General features: G+C 57.9%; 1 protein-coding gene across 1 annotated transcript in view; it reads right to left on the bottom strand.

Moving 5' to 3' along the window:
- Positions 1 to 6,885: 6,885 nt before the first annotated feature.
- MFSD2A (major facilitator superfamily domain containing 2A) overlaps positions 6,886 to 16,361 on the bottom strand; it is a 12,168-nt gene continuing 2,692 nt past the window's right edge. The window contains exons 2-14 of the mRNA XM_010576337.1: positions 16,219 to 16,352; positions 15,436 to 15,560; positions 11,815 to 11,938; positions 11,604 to 11,682; positions 10,850 to 11,022; positions 10,651 to 10,741; positions 9,901 to 10,022; positions 9,501 to 9,584; positions 8,493 to 8,576; positions 8,043 to 8,155; positions 7,688 to 7,831; positions 7,311 to 7,487; positions 6,886 to 6,943 (exon numbers count right to left, since the gene is read on the bottom strand). Coding sequence (XP_010574639.1) covers positions 6,886 to 6,943; positions 7,311 to 7,487; positions 7,688 to 7,831; positions 8,043 to 8,155; positions 8,493 to 8,576; positions 9,501 to 9,584; positions 9,901 to 10,022; positions 10,651 to 10,741; positions 10,850 to 11,022; positions 11,604 to 11,682; positions 11,815 to 11,938; positions 15,436 to 15,560; positions 16,219 to 16,352 — 1,508 coding nt within the window. The remainder of the gene's footprint in view (positions 6,944 to 7,310; positions 7,488 to 7,687; positions 7,832 to 8,042; positions 8,156 to 8,492; positions 8,577 to 9,500; positions 9,585 to 9,900; positions 10,023 to 10,650; positions 10,742 to 10,849; positions 11,023 to 11,603; positions 11,683 to 11,814; positions 11,939 to 15,435; positions 15,561 to 16,218; positions 16,353 to 16,361) is intronic.

The raw sequence follows: 16,361 nt of genomic DNA, 5'->3' as shown, positions 1-16,361 counted from the left end.
TGGGGCCAGGACCCCCATGGAGCACCGGGACCCCCGGAGAGGGGCTAGGGGGGGGTCTCCGGGATCCTGAAGGTGCCCGAGGCCCCCATAGAGGGGCTGGAGGAGTCGAGAGCTCCGGGGGGGGGCAGTTGGGCCACCCCCCCCAGGGCAGGTCTGGGGGAGGGCTGCGGTCCCCCCAGGAGGGGCTCTTGGGGTCCTCAGGATGTCTGGGACGCCCCGAGAGGGGTTGGGGGTGGTTTTGGGCTGTTGGGAGGAGGCAGGGACCCCTGGGAGAGGGGTTAGGCCAGAGGTTGGGGCCCTAGAGATGTGGCTGGGGGCTGCAAGTTTGGGCCCCCAGGGTGGGGCTAGATGGGATGAGCCCCCCCCTTGGGGAGGGGGATCGTCCTGGGCCTTGCAGGGACAGGGCTTAGCTGGGGAGCAAGGCAGCCTGGGCTGGGGCTACAGAGGAGGTGGAAGGGAGACATCGGGTCCTCCTGTCCCTCAGGAACGGCATCTGGCTGCGTCAGGGGGAGCTGAGGTCAAGGCCCCTCCAAGATACGTCTGGTGGGCATGGGATGGGAGAAAGGTCCTTCTGGGGAACTGCTGATGATCGAAACAGCTACACCCTTACACAGGGAAAATCCTGGGGGGCTCTGTGTGGCAAAGATGGTTTCACTTTTGGTGCGCACTGGCTCACCCTGAGCATCAAACGACTCCTACAAGGCTGCTGTGCTTCTGGGGGTACAAAGCACTTTGGAGCCTCATGCTCACAGACCCTCTTTGATCCGAGGGTCTCAAAGCACTTGGCAGAGGATGGATAAATATTGTTGTCCCAGCTTTGTTGCTGGAGAGACTGAGACGGGGCGGCAGTCAAGGGAAAAATAACTCAGAGTCAGGAAAAGGTCCCTGGAGTCAACACGGGATTGTTCCCACAGAAAGAAGGCTCCACTGTCTGCTTTTACCATTAGGGCAAGACTTGCTCTGAAAAGGTGTTTGCCGCCACAGTTAGAGAAAGGGCAGCAGTTGTCCCTGCCTGCTGCAAGGGACCCGGAGCTTTGCTCTGTGTTTTTCAGTCCCAGCAGCCCTGGGGAGGGAGTTGAAGCCGCCTTCAGAGCTGGGGGGTCTGTGCAGACAAACAGACGGAGCATCTGTCCCGGTGAGGGCTGGGACACGTTGACAGGATGGGAAGGAGGAGAAAACCCAGCAAGGTCGGCTGACTTTACCACGGCTTCCTGCCCTCTGCTCCGCTACCATAGATGGTCACATCTGCTGCAGCGCAGGGTGGAAGCGGGGCCCGTCCAGCGCTGAGCTCCCGAGTGGAGGAGATCTGGGCTCCGTCTGTGGGATCCCAACCGGGACAGGCGGGAGCAGGGCCAAGCCTGGGATCAGCCAAGGGCTGAGAGCAGCATCGCCGGGAGCGTGGCTCTGCTGACATCTAGTGAGGTTGTCTCCTCCAGCTTCATGCTCAAAGCCCTTTGAGGGTTTGATTCTTCTGAGCAGCCAGTGGGTAGGAGTTGTGTGTCTTCTTGGCGAAGACACAGCTCACCACTATCCCCCCTCCCCTCTGTGCAGCCCCCCCTGGCTCCCAGCTGCTGCCTTGGCAAAGCACATGGAGCCAAGCAGGACCGCACCACTGCCCTCACATCGTCCTTCCCGGTTAGGCTGAAGCCTATAGAGGAGACAAGCAGCTCCCTGCAGTCACTGATGCCCTTTGGCTGGTTTTCTTGCCTTGTTTTCCACCCTGCCAACACCTGATCTGCCTCTTGCAGCTGTCTCCATCATGATCGGACACCTTAGGATCAATTGACATGATGTAAAATAGAAAATAAGATACAAACATCTCATTTCTGTGCATATTTTATAGCATCCTGTAACAGTTACAGGAGTGAAGCACAAACCACGTCCTGCCTCACTGGTGCTGGGGGAACTGGTAGTCCTGGAGGGCAGCACAGGCAGGAGCCACCTCCCAGGCTGCAGCTGTAAGAAAAAAGTGAGACTGGGGAGAGGAACTAGAAATAACCAGAGAACGGGGAGAGGAAGAGTGTGGCTCACCAGAGATATTGCAACCCAGCCCCAGGCTGGTGTGTTTGCTTCTGGGGTGGGTCTGTTCAGCTGAATGTGGTTCCTGAAGGAACAAAGATCAAGTTCCTGGTAAGGCTGGGTCATGGCAGAGTTGCCTGTTTTTAGGAGGACTGTAAACCAAGTCAGTGCTCTGTCGGGGATCCCAGTGCCTGTAAACCATGCCAGCCTGGGGCCGTCACTGTCCTGTCTCCAGGGAAAAGCTTACAGCTTCCCCATGCTGCTGCCAGGTGGTTGGTGCCTCATCCCTTTTTCCTCCAAGCACCATGGGAATATTTGTGTCTAGCGCCCTTTGGCTTGTTGCAGCTGAAAGAGAGCACTTGTCCCTGCTCTGTTGTGGTGTGGGGAGGGCACTTGTCCAAGCTCCAGCCCAGGTCTTTGTCGTACTCAGCAGCCTCTGACTCCTCCGCAGGAGCAAACACAGTCCTGGCAGGGGCTAAGGCAGTCCTGTGCTTTCAGAGCTCCGTGAGCCATCTCGGGTTAAGGCTAAGCCTAGAACACCGGCCTGCATGCAGCATTTCATTTCCCAGCAAAGCAATTTAAAGCTTCATTCCTGGGAAAAGATGTTTCTTGGTAGCGGGAAACCATCTCACTGTCCCATCGGTTTCTGGCCATGTACTGCAGTGCCTTGGCTGCTTACATCCTTGGAAACAGGGGGTTTGCAAAACATTAACTAAAGCCCACCAAAACAGGTCGGTAGCCTTCAGTCTCTGTTTGCAGATAAAGTGAGTGACCTCAGCCAGGTGACACAGACAAGGTGACCCCTGGGGACAGCCAAGAATGCCTCTGTCCTGCATGCCTTGGGCTGCGCAGCTGACCCTGGCTTAACTCTGCCTTCCTCAGCTGGTGACAGATCCCAGCCCGTCTGGGGATCAGTGTGCCAGGGAGGTGGACCTGCTCACCATGATCCACTGCTCAGCACCCCTGTCCCAAGCACAGCCCTGCTCTAGCAATCCTGCTTCTCCCCAGAGCTTCCCAGGCTGAGCTAATTTCCAGCTGGATCTGTTCCCTGACCCAGCCCCCCGGAGACTTACTGGCACAGCAGGGTGGCTGCGCTGTCAGACACCCCTTTCCATGGGAGCCTTTGCTTTGTTCAGCTTGAAGTGTCCGTGGAACCAGCCCTGGGTGATTTCTACTGCAGCACAGGGCACACGGGTCCCTCCAGCCCAGGGGCCAAGGGAAAACCATCCTCACCAGCAGCTGTTTGAATGTTTCATAAATCTCTCCTGCTGCAAGATAAACCCAAGGCTCTTTGCCCTTTCCCTGGGGATAAGGAGAGGGGTTATTCCTCACCCTCTGCAAGAAGAGACTTTTCTCACACTTCCACTTATTCCCTGTAAACAGACACAGTGTGGCCTCTTTTACCCCAGGGACTGTCCCTCCAGTCACTCCTGCTGCTTCTGTGTGCCTCAGCCAGGAGGGGACCAGTCTCTTGGCAAAGCCACCTTCGGTGACAAACAGAGGATGTAAGTCCAATTTTGCAGGTTCATGTGCTGCCCTTTGGAGGCTACGACTGATGTTTGCTTGGTTTTGTCCCCTCTGCAGTCACCTGCCAGGACAAGTGCCCTGCAGTTAAGGTGAACATCTGCCTGTGCCCCATCACCTCCCAGCCCCCTCTCCACCTTCCCCCTGGCACATCCAGCCCCGATGGCATCTCACTGGTTCACCTCGGTGCTGCCCTGTGGTGTGACCAGGGCAGCATCCTCCTGAAATGCTCCTCTGACAGCTTTGTGCTGCAAAAGAGGCAGAGCTGCCCACCAGTCTGGGCTCAGCCATGTGCACTGGGAGCTAGCACCCAGCAGGTTTCCCCAGGGCTCAAGGTGAGCCTTGCAGCTTGACCAGAGGCCCTGGGAAGGGTACAGGGTGCACTAACATACTCCAGTGAGTATCAGTGGAGAGAGGAGTGCCTGCAGCAGCCTGCCCTCCCTGCTGAGCAAGCCCTGGGTGCTGGGATATGGGCCTGTACCCCTGCCAGGCTCTTTCTACAAGCCCCACTGCTCACATGCACCTTCACCGATGTACAACGAAAGGCTCTTTCCCTTGTGAACAAAAGGGACCAGACAACCTGGGGACCAACAAGCCCCAAGAAGCCTTCTGCTTCCTTCCAGCATGGGCAGCAGTACCCCCCAAGTTCAGGGGGAGGCTCCCCAAGCCCCTCGCACCAGATGGCTAACCCCTGCCCCAAGTGGTCAAGTAGCCTGTTAAAGCCCATCAGCTGGGAATGAGGGCTGATTCCCAGCACCCACATATGGTTTCTGGGCAGCACAGCCGCAGCCCATATGCCGTTACAGGCATCAGCTCAGCAGGTGCTGAGCACACAGCTGACACCCTGTATTTTCCATGTTCTAGCTTTGATTTTACAAGGCCAGCACTGCCCATACATCAGTCCCGACTCATGGCTCACCCAGCTGGTGCAGAGGACGCAGCAGCCATGTAACTCCAGCTCTGCAAGGAGGTTCTTCCTGGGTGCTTGGGTGCATTTGCTTCATCATCAAGGTTAGTGTGGATTAAGCCATTCTACAGCTGCTACTGGAGGCCAGCTGTAGGTGCTGGCAGCATCTCCCCATGCATTTCTGGCTGGGCAGACTTCCCATGCCAGAAAGACTTTCTTCATGCTTGGAGTGAAAGGTCTCTGTAATCATGACTGAAGCAAGACATGGTCCCTACTTCAAGGCTGGACTTTTGCCCAGGGCTCAGTGCTATCAACTCCCATGGTCATTTCCCCCGCCCCAGTCTCTTTTCTTAAAAGCCTCAAATAGAAGAGGTGTGCTCAGCTAGGAATGTCTAGGCCCTGGTTCAAGCTCAGTATGGTTTTAGTCTCTTGAGCTGGCTGCAAAAAAACTCAGAGACTTCTGAACCCCACAGAGCCAAAAAAGAGGAGGCAAAGAATAAAATGTCCCTGATCTCTGTTGAAACTCTGAAAAGAAAAAGCTAGCAGCAATCTTTCAAATCCTTGGAGACAGCAGTGCTGCCCACACCCCTTGGAGGCAGCCAGGTCATAGCAATGGTCAGGATGACTCTTCGCAAACCCAGCCAGGAGCAGGACAGGGGTCAGTATATTTGCAAGTCTCAAGCTCTGTGCATGGCTGGAGCACTGCCCTCCTCCTCCTCTCACAGAGGGTGCGCATGGCACCCACCTGCTCTGCCACAGGGGCTTCAGAGAGCACTGGCTTTGTCCCCCTTGTTTTGTCCTGCCCTTGCTCCTTTGCTGCAAGCTCCATCCCTGGGGGAGCAGGGGGCACCCAGGCCATGGCTAACGCTGCCTCTTGCCCTCTGCTCAGCACAAAGCCAGCTCCCACCCACCTTGCATCATCCCTTTTGCTTCTTTCCATGACCCATGCCACAGTGGCAGAGTGGGGCCCCAGTTAAGCACTCCCAGCTAAGGTCTAATCCCTCTGCCTATTTTTAAAACCCCATCCTCGTTCCACTCCTTTGTACCCAAATGTGGAACAAAGAATGAGCCATCCTTCCCCTGAGCCCCCCTGCACAGAGGCGCTGCTCTCAATTCAGGCACTGACCCCACAACTTTCTTGGTGTGACAAATGTGCTTAACAAAAGGCAACAGCCCTGTCCCCCAGCACAGCGGCCATGGGGAACAGCAGAGATAGCACAGTCCCCTCACACTGGCCATTTGCCCCAATTGTGTGGGAGGCTGCTTCATCTCTGGTGCATCCTCCTTGTGCTTACTCCAGCCTGCTTCTCCCCTCTGCATTACACTTGCTGTTGCAGGAGCACAGTGCTCCTGCTGAGCAGGGAGGCCAGGGCTCTCCCCATTTCTGCTGCGGAGAGGGGAATGTGAAAGCAAGGTATAAATATCCACGAAGATTAGCGCTTGCACAGCACTCTGCCCTGGGAGAAAGTGTTGAGTGTCACCCACAGCCCACATTCCCTTTCTCTCCACTCCCCAGCTGCCCCTCCTGTTCCCAGCCCTGGGTTCACAATCTCTGCAGCCAGCACTTTGATTTCATTCCTCCCTCCACCCCCATTCCCTCTTGAAAGGAAGAAAATAATAGAGCCTTTGTTGGGTCACTGCGGCACAGACATCAAGCAAGGAGCCGCACAGGGGTAAGGGGCTGCCGGGCACAGCCGCCTGCCTGGATTATGGCATTCCTGTGCCTTCGGCTCAGGGGAAGTCAATCCTGCACCCCATGGTGTGTAAAGGGACCCTGGGCTTGCCGACACCCACAAAAAAAACAGCCAAACAAAAAAATCCTCCACACTCACACTGCTGACTTCTCCCACTTTTATGTAAATTAATATTAATAGCTCCTCAAGTTTGGTTTCTGTACAGATATATACAAATAGGAAATAGTTTCATATTTACATCATTAAGTTAATTAGGCTCTATAAAAAAAGAACAGCTTTCCACATTAGTGTCATATGTACAGACAGCAGAGGTGAGCTCACGTCCTTGCCGCGGTCACATTGACAGTGTAATGTACACTAACCATTACCCCCGGTCCCACAGGCAATTAGCCCCGCACAGGCTGGGCACAGACGGGCAGCGGGCATGAGTGTTACAAGCAAAAGGATCCCGCTTTGGGCTTTTTGCTCTCCGGGACCCGGCAGGGAATAGCATTTGTTTCTCATGAGGCACACAGGTACCACAGCGTCAATTTGTGTAATGTACACTACCAGCGCTCTGTGGGTCCCATGGAAGGCACAAGACTGGCACAGATCTCACGTTCGAGTTGGTAGATGCTCTGCACGGCTTCTCCCAGGCGCTCCTTGACAGTGCACATCTACAGCAGCACGAGGCTGGTCCAGTCCTGGAGGGGCCGAGTCCTTCGGAGAGCCCCAGTGTGAGCGGACAGACCCAGCCCGGGGTCACACGATGCTGGCCAGTTCTGTGTTGTCCGACTCTGAGCTGCTGTTGCTCTCCTCCCTGGGAGCAAAGGGTTGGGGAGAAGGCAGGGAGTGAGCCATGGAGCAAGGCTTGCCACCGAGCAGACCTCTGCCTTGGAGCCGCCGAAGGGCTTGAGAGGGATGGCACCACCTTGCGCAGTCCCTAAATGAGTTTTCTTTAGCAATTGGGGCGGCTTCCCTGTTGATCTCAAACACTTTACGCCATCTTTTTGGAAGCTGGGATTGGGAAAACAAGCCAGCCCTTCCTCACCCCACCATCCACAGGGCTTGGAGGATTCCTGGACAAGTCACAGTGTGTCCCAACCTGTCTGGGCCTGATCCTGCTCCCACACACCCTGCTGGCACACCGTGTGCTTCCTACCTCCGTAGCACAAGCTGACACTCACCTTAAGTCCTGCAGGGCTTTCTTGTTTTTCCTCCGCTTCTCCTCATCAATGGGGTATAGCTTGAACAGGAGCAGCCCCAGCAGGATCAGCGCCACCGGCACAGCCGACACCAGCATCTTCAGGGTGAAGTTCACATCGTTGGGCTGGGAGCAGCCCCGGGTCTGGTACCCTGCAAAGCTGTGGACAGAAAGGGACCTTCAGGCGAAGGAGTTTCTAGGAGGCAAACCTGTCCCTGCGGGGAGAGGTTCGTGGACCCACAGCTGGATTTAGACCCCGCACCTCCCTCCCAGCCCTTGGGAAGCAGAGATGCCTGGATGCGGAGGCATCAGGCTGGCCTGCCTCCCTCCCTCCTCCTCAGCTCCCACGCAAAAACTCACTCTAAGCTGAGTGTGGAGATGCCCAGGGAGACCCCAGAGGTGAACTTGGTGAAGAAGACATAGAAGGAGAAGAAGATGGCTTCATGGCCATGGGAGTTGGGGTGCTGCAGCTTGAAGTCATCTATGACATCTGGGAGCATGGACCTGCGTGGAGAACGGGATGGTGAACACTAGGACTGAGCCAACAAAGCATCTCCTCTCCCTGCTGAGAGGATTTCCCTTCAAGAGCCCCATCTTGGGCTGAAAACATCACGAAAAGGCCTCCCAAGGATTTCTAACCACTCCAGCAGGCCCTGGAAGCACCTTGCCCAGCTCTCAGGGTGCAGTGCTGAGAGCACCAGGACCTCACACTCACCAGGGCAGGAGGAAGGCAGCAGCGACACTGATCCCAGCTGCAACAGCCACGATGTAGGTGATGATGAGGTTACTGTCCAGGACGGCCACCATGATGAGGAATGGGATGGCAGACTGGATAGGGGACAGAAACCAGGTTGTGTCAGCAGTGCCTGACCCAGACTCCTTGGCCTTTCCCCTTCCCTCCCGTGCATGCCAGCCCTCCAACCACAGGGATGGCCAGGGAAGCAGCAGTGCAGCCTTCCTCCCAGAGCCCCGCAGCAGCCATTTCTGCTGGCCTTGGCCACATCCATGACAGCACAAATAGCAGGATGAGGGACAGGCACCAAATCATCATCATCAGCTGCCCCTGCTCAGCTCCAGGTCCTCTCCAGGGGGGCACAGCTCTGCTCATCCCATGTGGGAAACACCATCCTCACATGCATCTCTGCGCTCGAGGGGACCCACTCACCGACATGCCCACGTAGACAGCCGTCTTCTTCCCAAAGCGGGTAAGGAACCACTGCCAGAGGGGAATGGTCAAGGTGGCCGAGAGCTATGGGAAGAGAAGAGGGTCATGGTGTCACTTGCTGGCCAGGCTCTTCTCTGGGGGAAAAGCTCTGCCCAGCAAGCAGCTCCTGGGCACGGCCTCCTCCATCACATTTCCAGCTTTTTCCAGCACCTCCGATTTCCACACGCTCCCAGGGCTGGCACGCAGCCACGCTGCCTGCTCCTGCCCTCATCCCATCCCTCGCCTGCCTCCACTCCCAGGAAGGAGAGCTTGTAATTGGAGCGGGTGTATGGGGCCACCTCCTTCCCTGGTGAACAGCACGCTGGCACGGCACCCGGCACCACCAGCCTCAGGGCACCCATCAGGTGCCAGCACACCTGCCCCAACAAGGGGAGGACCAGACTTGATCCTCAGTGCCGGGAAAGGACCTGAACTTGTCACTGCTGCCCGCACACAGCATGGCCGAGAGCCAGGCTCTGTGGGGACCTTGGCACCTTGGACCTCTCCACCCCATTGAGCAGGAAGGGTGGGAAGGGCTCCCAGGGATGAGGCAAGCTGGAAAGGGCTCTCAAGGAGCTGTTTTGCTCCATCTTCCTGGCAGTAAACACTGAGATCTTTTTCTCGAGGCGGGGGGGAAGGGAGATAGTGGCAGGATTTGGACAAAAGGCCCCCACGGCTCCTGGTCTCCCCCATCTCTGGCTGCCTTCACACAGGAACAAAGGCCTTGCTGTTCCTGCCAACCCGCCTGGCCTTTGCAGGACATTTGGCAGCTCCTCTCCCCCTCCTCCTCCCAGGGGACCTTCGGTCACTGTCCCCACAGCAGACCATCGCAACCCCACAGCCTCCCTTCCCCTCAGCCCACAGAGAACCCATCCCATGCCAGCTCCTGGGGAGGACCCACAGGATCCCACAGCAAGCATCCCACCGCAGTCCCGGCCCCGAGGGGCTCCAGGACAGGGCTATACGCACCATGATGGCCAGGAGGATGTTCTGGAACTCATTGCGGAAGCCCAGGGTGTAGGTGCAGAAGAGGGCAAAGTTACCCTCCAGCAGCTGCAGAGAAGGCAAACAGTGGTTGGGGGGGGGACACAGACACCCCAGCCATGCTGGAGGGATGTGCTCCTCCTCGCAAGGCTGCACCCAAAGCATAAGCAGGGAAAGAAAGCAGCCATTCACCGACCCATCCGAGGCCACGAGGCCGCATCCTTCCTCTCTGCCTGGGGCAGCTCCGGCTCATTGAGCTGCCACCTCACATGCTCCCAGCCCGCTGGGATCCTTTTTGGGCCCTACGCTGCTTGTCCCCCAGCTATCTCCAAGCTGTTCTGCTGCCGTTCCCTCTCCCCAATCCTTCAAGCCCGGCTGTGCTTACCATGAAGGCTAGCGAGGTGAAGAGGAAGCCGGCGATGAGTTTGATGTAGGCACTGTGGTTCATCACCAGCTTCAGCCCCTGGAAGAAGGAGACAGGCTCATCCGACTGGAGCTCAGAGGACTCTGGGGAGCAGAGCAAATCAGCCCATCGTTAGACCCGCTGAAACAGCACCCTTGGGTGCAAGGGATGCAGTGCCTCACGCCTGCTGCTGAGCACCCTGCACAAGCCCCTGCCCACCTACAGCATCCCACCTCAAAGGAGTGAGGGTAATGCCTGCAGGGACACCCCTGCCCTCACGCAGGGGTCCCTCAGCCCCACGGAGGGAAGAGGATGGCCTGGTAGATTCACCCAGGATAAGCAGAGCTGGTCGCAAAGCAGAGAGGGAAGGACAGGAACTACTGGACTTTGGATATCACCTCACCCCGGGATGCCCTAGCTGGCACTAGCAACCTTGGCCAGCCAAAACTGTGCAAGATAACATTTATCTCTGACAGTGCAGAGCAGAGAGCTAAGTCCTCAGGGCTGTGCTGTAACGTACCCTGGGGATGCTCTGGCCTCCTGCCCACAGTGCTGCCCTTCTGCAGCGCCTTCCCCATGCCCCTGTACCCAGACCTCAGCTCTACCTGCCCCTCTCTGGGGCTTGACCCACAATTGAGGGCCCAAGAGCTCAGCCAGGGTCCTGGGAAGCCCCTGGCAGGAGCTACAGCATTTCCACAAGATCAGAGTATTCCAGCATGTCTCAAGCCTCACCTCTCTTCTCCCGCACGCCCACCGACAGGATCAGGGCGCAGAGGATGTAGAGTCCCCCGATGACCCCCGCAGCAATCATGTAGGCATTTCTCTGTGCAAGGGAGGGGAGTGGTGAGGGAGGGGGCTCATCCCAGGAGCCAGCCCGATAAAAAAGGCAAGGAGAGTGGGACAGGGGCTGCGAGCACGTCCCCCGGCTTACCGTGTCTGTGAGTGACCCAGTGTCATGGGTCATGTTTAGCTCCTCCATGGCCACCGAGGAGTTGGTCTTGCCGATGAAGAGGGGGCTCTCGATGCAGGGAGTAACCACCTTGCCCACAATCTGGCCCTGGATGGCAGTGCCCAGCACAGTGCCCAGCACTTCCACCGTCATGCCTGGAGGGAGAGGCCAGCGGGACTGAGCACAGCCCTTGGGCACCCAGGGCATGGGTGCAAAACCCTTCTCCACAGCAGAGCCTCCCCAGCTGCTATTCATTCCCCTTCACCAGGAGAAATGAGCCAGCTCAGCTCTCCTACAGCTCCCTCCAAATCACCAAGAGGTAAAGCCACAGGGAAAGAGAGTGTCTGCTGGGGAAACTGAGGCAGGGAGAGAGGCCAAGACTTGGTCATGCTGCTCCCACTGCTGTATGACAGAGCAGAAGGAAAGACACAGGAGCCCAGATCCCCCATCATCTGCTCCAGGCACTTGGCCATAACAGGGACCACCTCCCCATCAGCCCAGCTCTCGCTGGATTAGACAAGGATGTCTGCTGGAGGAGCCAGGGAAGAGGAATGGGAAGAGCTTGACCAGCTGCAATTCAAGCCCTGAACAATGTTCACCACACACCATGCTTGGGGATGCCAAGCCTTTTCAGCAAGGCATCTGGAGGAGGATCATGCCCCAGCAAGAGCTGCAGCAAGAGCTGAGCACCGGCTGCCCCCCATCCACGTCAAGGAAGGGAAGGAAATACTCTTACGGTAGGCAGTGGCCGAGTCCCGCTCACTCTGCTCCCTGCTGATGAACATGGTCAGCGCTGAGTAGGGCACGTGGAAGCACTGCAATGGCACAAGGGGAATTAGCTCAGGGATGGGAACCTGCCCCTCTGCATAGCTCAGCGAGGTAAAGGCAGTGATTTGTCCTCTCCATCCCTCACCCACCAGCCCTGGTGTGTGCAGAGCCCAACTCACCGTCACAAGAGTCTGGAAGATGCAGTAGAAGACGAGGTACCACATCACTTGGCCTCTGGAGATGTCCGGCACAAACCAGATGAGGAAGTAGGAGATGACGGCAAATGGGGTGGAGAAGATGATCCTTTGGGAAGACACAGTGTTAGCCTCGCAAGCACACAGCGCTTGGGTAACCCCACCGGCCCAGCTCTCCCTGCTGCCACAAGTCCAGTGAGCTTCAGGCATCTGATTTTGGGGACTCCTGAGCTGCCCCAGGGGTGGCCCACCCTGCTCCAACACTTGGACAAGAGGTGGTTGCCACAGGGGTGATTCAGACCACTGGGCTGAAGGCAGCAGCTCAGGTCTTACAGGATGGGAAGTGGAAGAGCTGACTCAGACTTCCAGAGAAGAGCTTTATTTGCAAAAACAGACATCCCTACTTTGATGGAAGTGATTGATCTGCTCCTGCCTTTGGCTTCCATCCCTGGCCCCAACCTGTCCCCCAGGCAGCACTGCTGTGTGTTCAGCAGTGTGTAATCACCTCCCTCATCCTGGCAAGGGCTGGGGACCAGCCAGGTAGCACAGCCAAGCAGCTCAGCAGCCAAATGCCTCTCACCAGCTTGGCTTTGCTGCCAGCCCCCCCTCCAAGCCCTGGTCCCGGGGTCACCTCCATTTTACTGGCAGGGATGGGGCAAACCACCAGCCAGCGGCAGGCTGGCTCCTTCTTCCACCCCTGCCCCCAGAGCTGTGGGCACAGGGACATGGGACGCAAAGCACAACAGAGGATCAGAGGGAATTGCTCAAGCGCTGGGCCTTGGCAGCAGTCCCAGCAGGACTGGCTGGTGAGGGTGATCACAGCGGGAAGCCACCCAGAGCATCTCTCTGCTTCATCCAGCGCATCTCATAACCCTTCTGCTACAACCCAGACAGGGAACAGCTCTACCCTGCACCAGCAGTCCAAAGACACCACGAATACCCAGATCCTCCATCACTTGGGAAGGCACAGGAGGAATTCCTCCTCCTGGAGGGATGCAAGCCAGGTATTAAGGTTATTTCCACATCTGTTTAGGAGACTGATTTTGCCTGGGGATTTGCAAGCACCCTGCAGTCCACAAAATACTGGACAGGGGCTGCATCCTGGAACGAAGCCAGCAGAACCGGACATGGGACACAGCCACACATGGTCAGCCCTGGCCCTCCGCCGCTCTGCTGCCAGGGTACAGCGAAATCTTTCCGTCCGGGCTGACGTACAGGACGCAAAGTTTAAATTTAAAGTTGGGGGGGATGGGGGAGGAGAATGAGAAACCAAATCTCCATGGATGGAGAGCCGGCAGAGGAATTGCACAGGACCCAACACATGCACATTTTTCCATGAGCACGTCACCCGGCAAGGGGGAGGAAAGGGGCGAGCCAGCTCCAGCCACTCCTCTGCCGTGCGCTTATCGCCACATGCATACGTGGAGCCAAGGGAAATTTTAAATGAGTCACGGCAGCCGCGCGGCGGGAACCACGTCACGCTCACGCTGGGTGCCAGCATGTTGCGCGTCAGATGCGGCAATCCCCCGCGGGCCCACCCTGGCACCGGGACCGGGGTGCTGAGCCCTGGCCAAGGCTGACCCACAGCTCCTGGCAATTGCAGAGAAGTGACTGAGAGTTACCCCTGACCGAGGCCGAGGTGATTAAGACGCTCTCGGAGGAGGCCGCCGCCGTGACGCGCTCGCCCGCTCATTGGCCGCAGCGCGATGGTGTGTTCCTTTGTGCCATGGCTTGCACACCCCTTCCCAGCCTGGCGGTTAACTGTTTGCAAACGGCTGCTGCCCCGAAGAAGGAAGGTCAAAGCTGGGGCTCTTCAGTCACCAACACATCAAGGAAAAGTTTAGTCACCAGGAAGTCTGGGGTGATCAAAGAAACGGGGATCTGCTCAGGGCTGGGGACAGAGTGGGGTCGCTGAGGCTGGGGGGAGAGGAGGAGGCAGCTGGTGGATGAGCTGCTGGGACAAAATGTGCCCAAAAAGTGTTTCAAAAAGAAAGAACTGAAACGGTGACAGCACTCAGGGAAGGTCTCCTCTCCCGAGGAGCCGGAGCAGCCCCAAGCTTTGAGCTAGAGCCAAGCTAGAACTGCCGGCAGCCGGCTGGGGCTTGGCCTCGCAGATTAGACACTTCAGAGCCCAGCAGAAACTTTGGGCAATAAACCCTCGCACACAGGGGAGTTACACAGAGTCACCTCACGGGTGCTGAGGGTTGGGGTCAGGCAGCAGCCTCAGAGATCACCCCGCAGTGCCTGCAGCTCCTGGCTTTGCACACAGGGAAACTGAGGCAGCAGCAAGCAGCTCTGCAGCCACACCAGCCTGGGGCTGAGCAGCCCCCACACAGGCGACGAACCCCGAGTTCAGGAGGTTTAAACTCAGCTCGACTGCATCCAAATTGGACTCGGCAGGTTGCCTTTGAGCCATGTACAATAGCGGCAAGCTCCTCGCAGCCGGCTGCCCCAGCGCAAGTCAAAAGCTCTGGCTAATTTTAACGAAGCAGGAGCCGTTTGGAGGAATGCAGCTGCTTCAATCCCCCCACCCTGCCTCGAAGATGAGAAATTACAGAGAGTGGAGCCGTGGTGACCATCCGAGCACACGGCTATCCTGCACAGCCCTGCCTGCACGCCCAGGCGGCTCCGCGCAGGCAGCCTTGCTCTAATCTCCGGACCCCAGACCCTGCCACATGTGCGGCTGTAGAAAAACTATTTCAGGCCATGCGTGGAGCCTGGCTTTAACAACAGCCGACTGCCACTGCCCAGAGCTATTCCAGGAAAGGCTGGAAGCAGAGGGTATAATCTGCGGGGGAAAGGACGGCATCCCTCTAATTCCACTCCCCCCCCATGCCCACCCTCTCGGCTGCATTGTATTTCAGCAATCCCGCAAGCTCCCAGGATGTGGGTTATTTTAGCACCACGACATGCCACCATGTCCGCACTTAGGCATTAGCACGCTGCAACGCCCCGTGTCCCGCACAGGGCCAGGTGTTTACGGATGTCCTAACTCTGCCCTCAGTGCAGGCATTGAGCCCTTTGGGGCTCTGCAAACCCCGTCCCATCTCCTCCAACTCCCTTCTGCACCCCTTCGCTCAGCACCCTGCTCCCAAGGGCAGCAGGAGCGCCTGCAGCAGACACCCAGATCCATGACAGCTGTTTTCCTGCCAGAAGAGCATCCTCGTGACTGTCAGCCGGCACCCCACCACCGCGCATCAACTGCACACACCCCCGTCCCTCCTCCCTATGGGTGTGATGCCACCTGCTCTGCTGGCAACATGGCCCTGCCATCGGCCAGGGCTTAGCAAACGCCACAGGAACAAAGTCCAGCATGGGAGCAGCTCTCAGGGAGGCTGGAGCTGCTGCAGGTGCAGTGACATGGAGGACAGCCAGGACCACCTCATGCGGGGATGGTTTGGAACCAGTCAGAGTAACAGGCACAGACTTGAAGCCCCAGCTGCTGGCAGCACCTTGGGCTTTTTGGAGAACTTGGCATCTCACCTGGGTGAGATAGAGCATCAGCACATCCTGCACTGCAAACCTCATGCCAATGGAGACCCAAAGCTGACTGGGAGCGCTGTGACTCATCAGGTGGGGATGTGGGGTGCTACAGGCGGCTCTTACCAGGGCATCAGGCGGCCAAAGCGGGTCCATGATGTTTTGCTGATGAAGAAGCCCACCATGGGGTCTGTGATGGCATCCCAGGCTCGCCCCACAAACAGGATGATGGAGGCGTAGAAAGGGTCCAGCTGCCAGGAGAAGATCTTGTGTCAGGACATGCAAACCCCCGTGCCCCCAGCTGCCCTTCCTGAGCTCCTCGAGACCTTCCCAACTGTTCTGTGGCCCTGTCACCATTTGGGAGCAGGGGACCAGTCCATCAGCCTCTCCCCTTCATTCAGTGGGATTTGAGGCACGGTGACCCAGTCCCTCCCGGTGATGTCCCACCATGCTCTTTCCACACCAAACTCCCACACCTCAGCGTGGAGCTCCCAAAACCCACTCTGCAGTCAGCACAAGGGAGCCCCACGGGCACTTCTCCCCGTGCCTTCCCTCTCTATTTCACACCGACTCAAAACACTGTGGGTTCGCGGGACAGATCCCACAGGACCGACACCGTCGGCCCGTTTTTATCACCTGGGTAGCCCGAGGCACAGAGCGGCCGCACGGCTCCACGCGTGGGGCCAGCCCGGCGGAAACCCATGACCCTCGGACCCACGCAGGACCGCAACTCCTGCGTGACTGATACCCCCCCCTTCCCCATATGCATCCCAGCGAGGTACACCGCTTCCAGCGGGGATCGGGGCACCGGCAAGCCCCGGGCGCGCCCGCCCACCGGGCAAAGCGGCACCGGGGACCCCCCGGTCCCGGGTCCCGGTCTCCCCCCCCCGCCCCGTTTCCCGGCCATACCTGCGCCACGTCCAGGAGGTAGATCTGAAGAAAGAAGCCGAGCGCACAGCCCGTGATCTGGTAAGGGGCCCCCCCGACGGCGTAGCACAGCTTACTGCCCACCGACAGCCGCTCCCGGTTCTCCTGCAACCGGACTCGGCGTT

The sequence above is a fragment of the Haliaeetus leucocephalus genome, unplaced genomic scaffold (genome assembly GCF_000737465.1).
Source record: "Haliaeetus leucocephalus isolate CR32 unplaced genomic scaffold, Haliaeetus_leucocephalus-4.0 Scaffold517, whole genome shotgun sequence".
Taxonomy (NCBI): domain Eukaryota; kingdom Metazoa; phylum Chordata; class Aves; order Accipitriformes; family Accipitridae; genus Haliaeetus; species Haliaeetus leucocephalus.
Note: the sequence above shows the minus strand (reverse complement) of the source record. Positions and strands in the feature narration are given on the sequence as shown.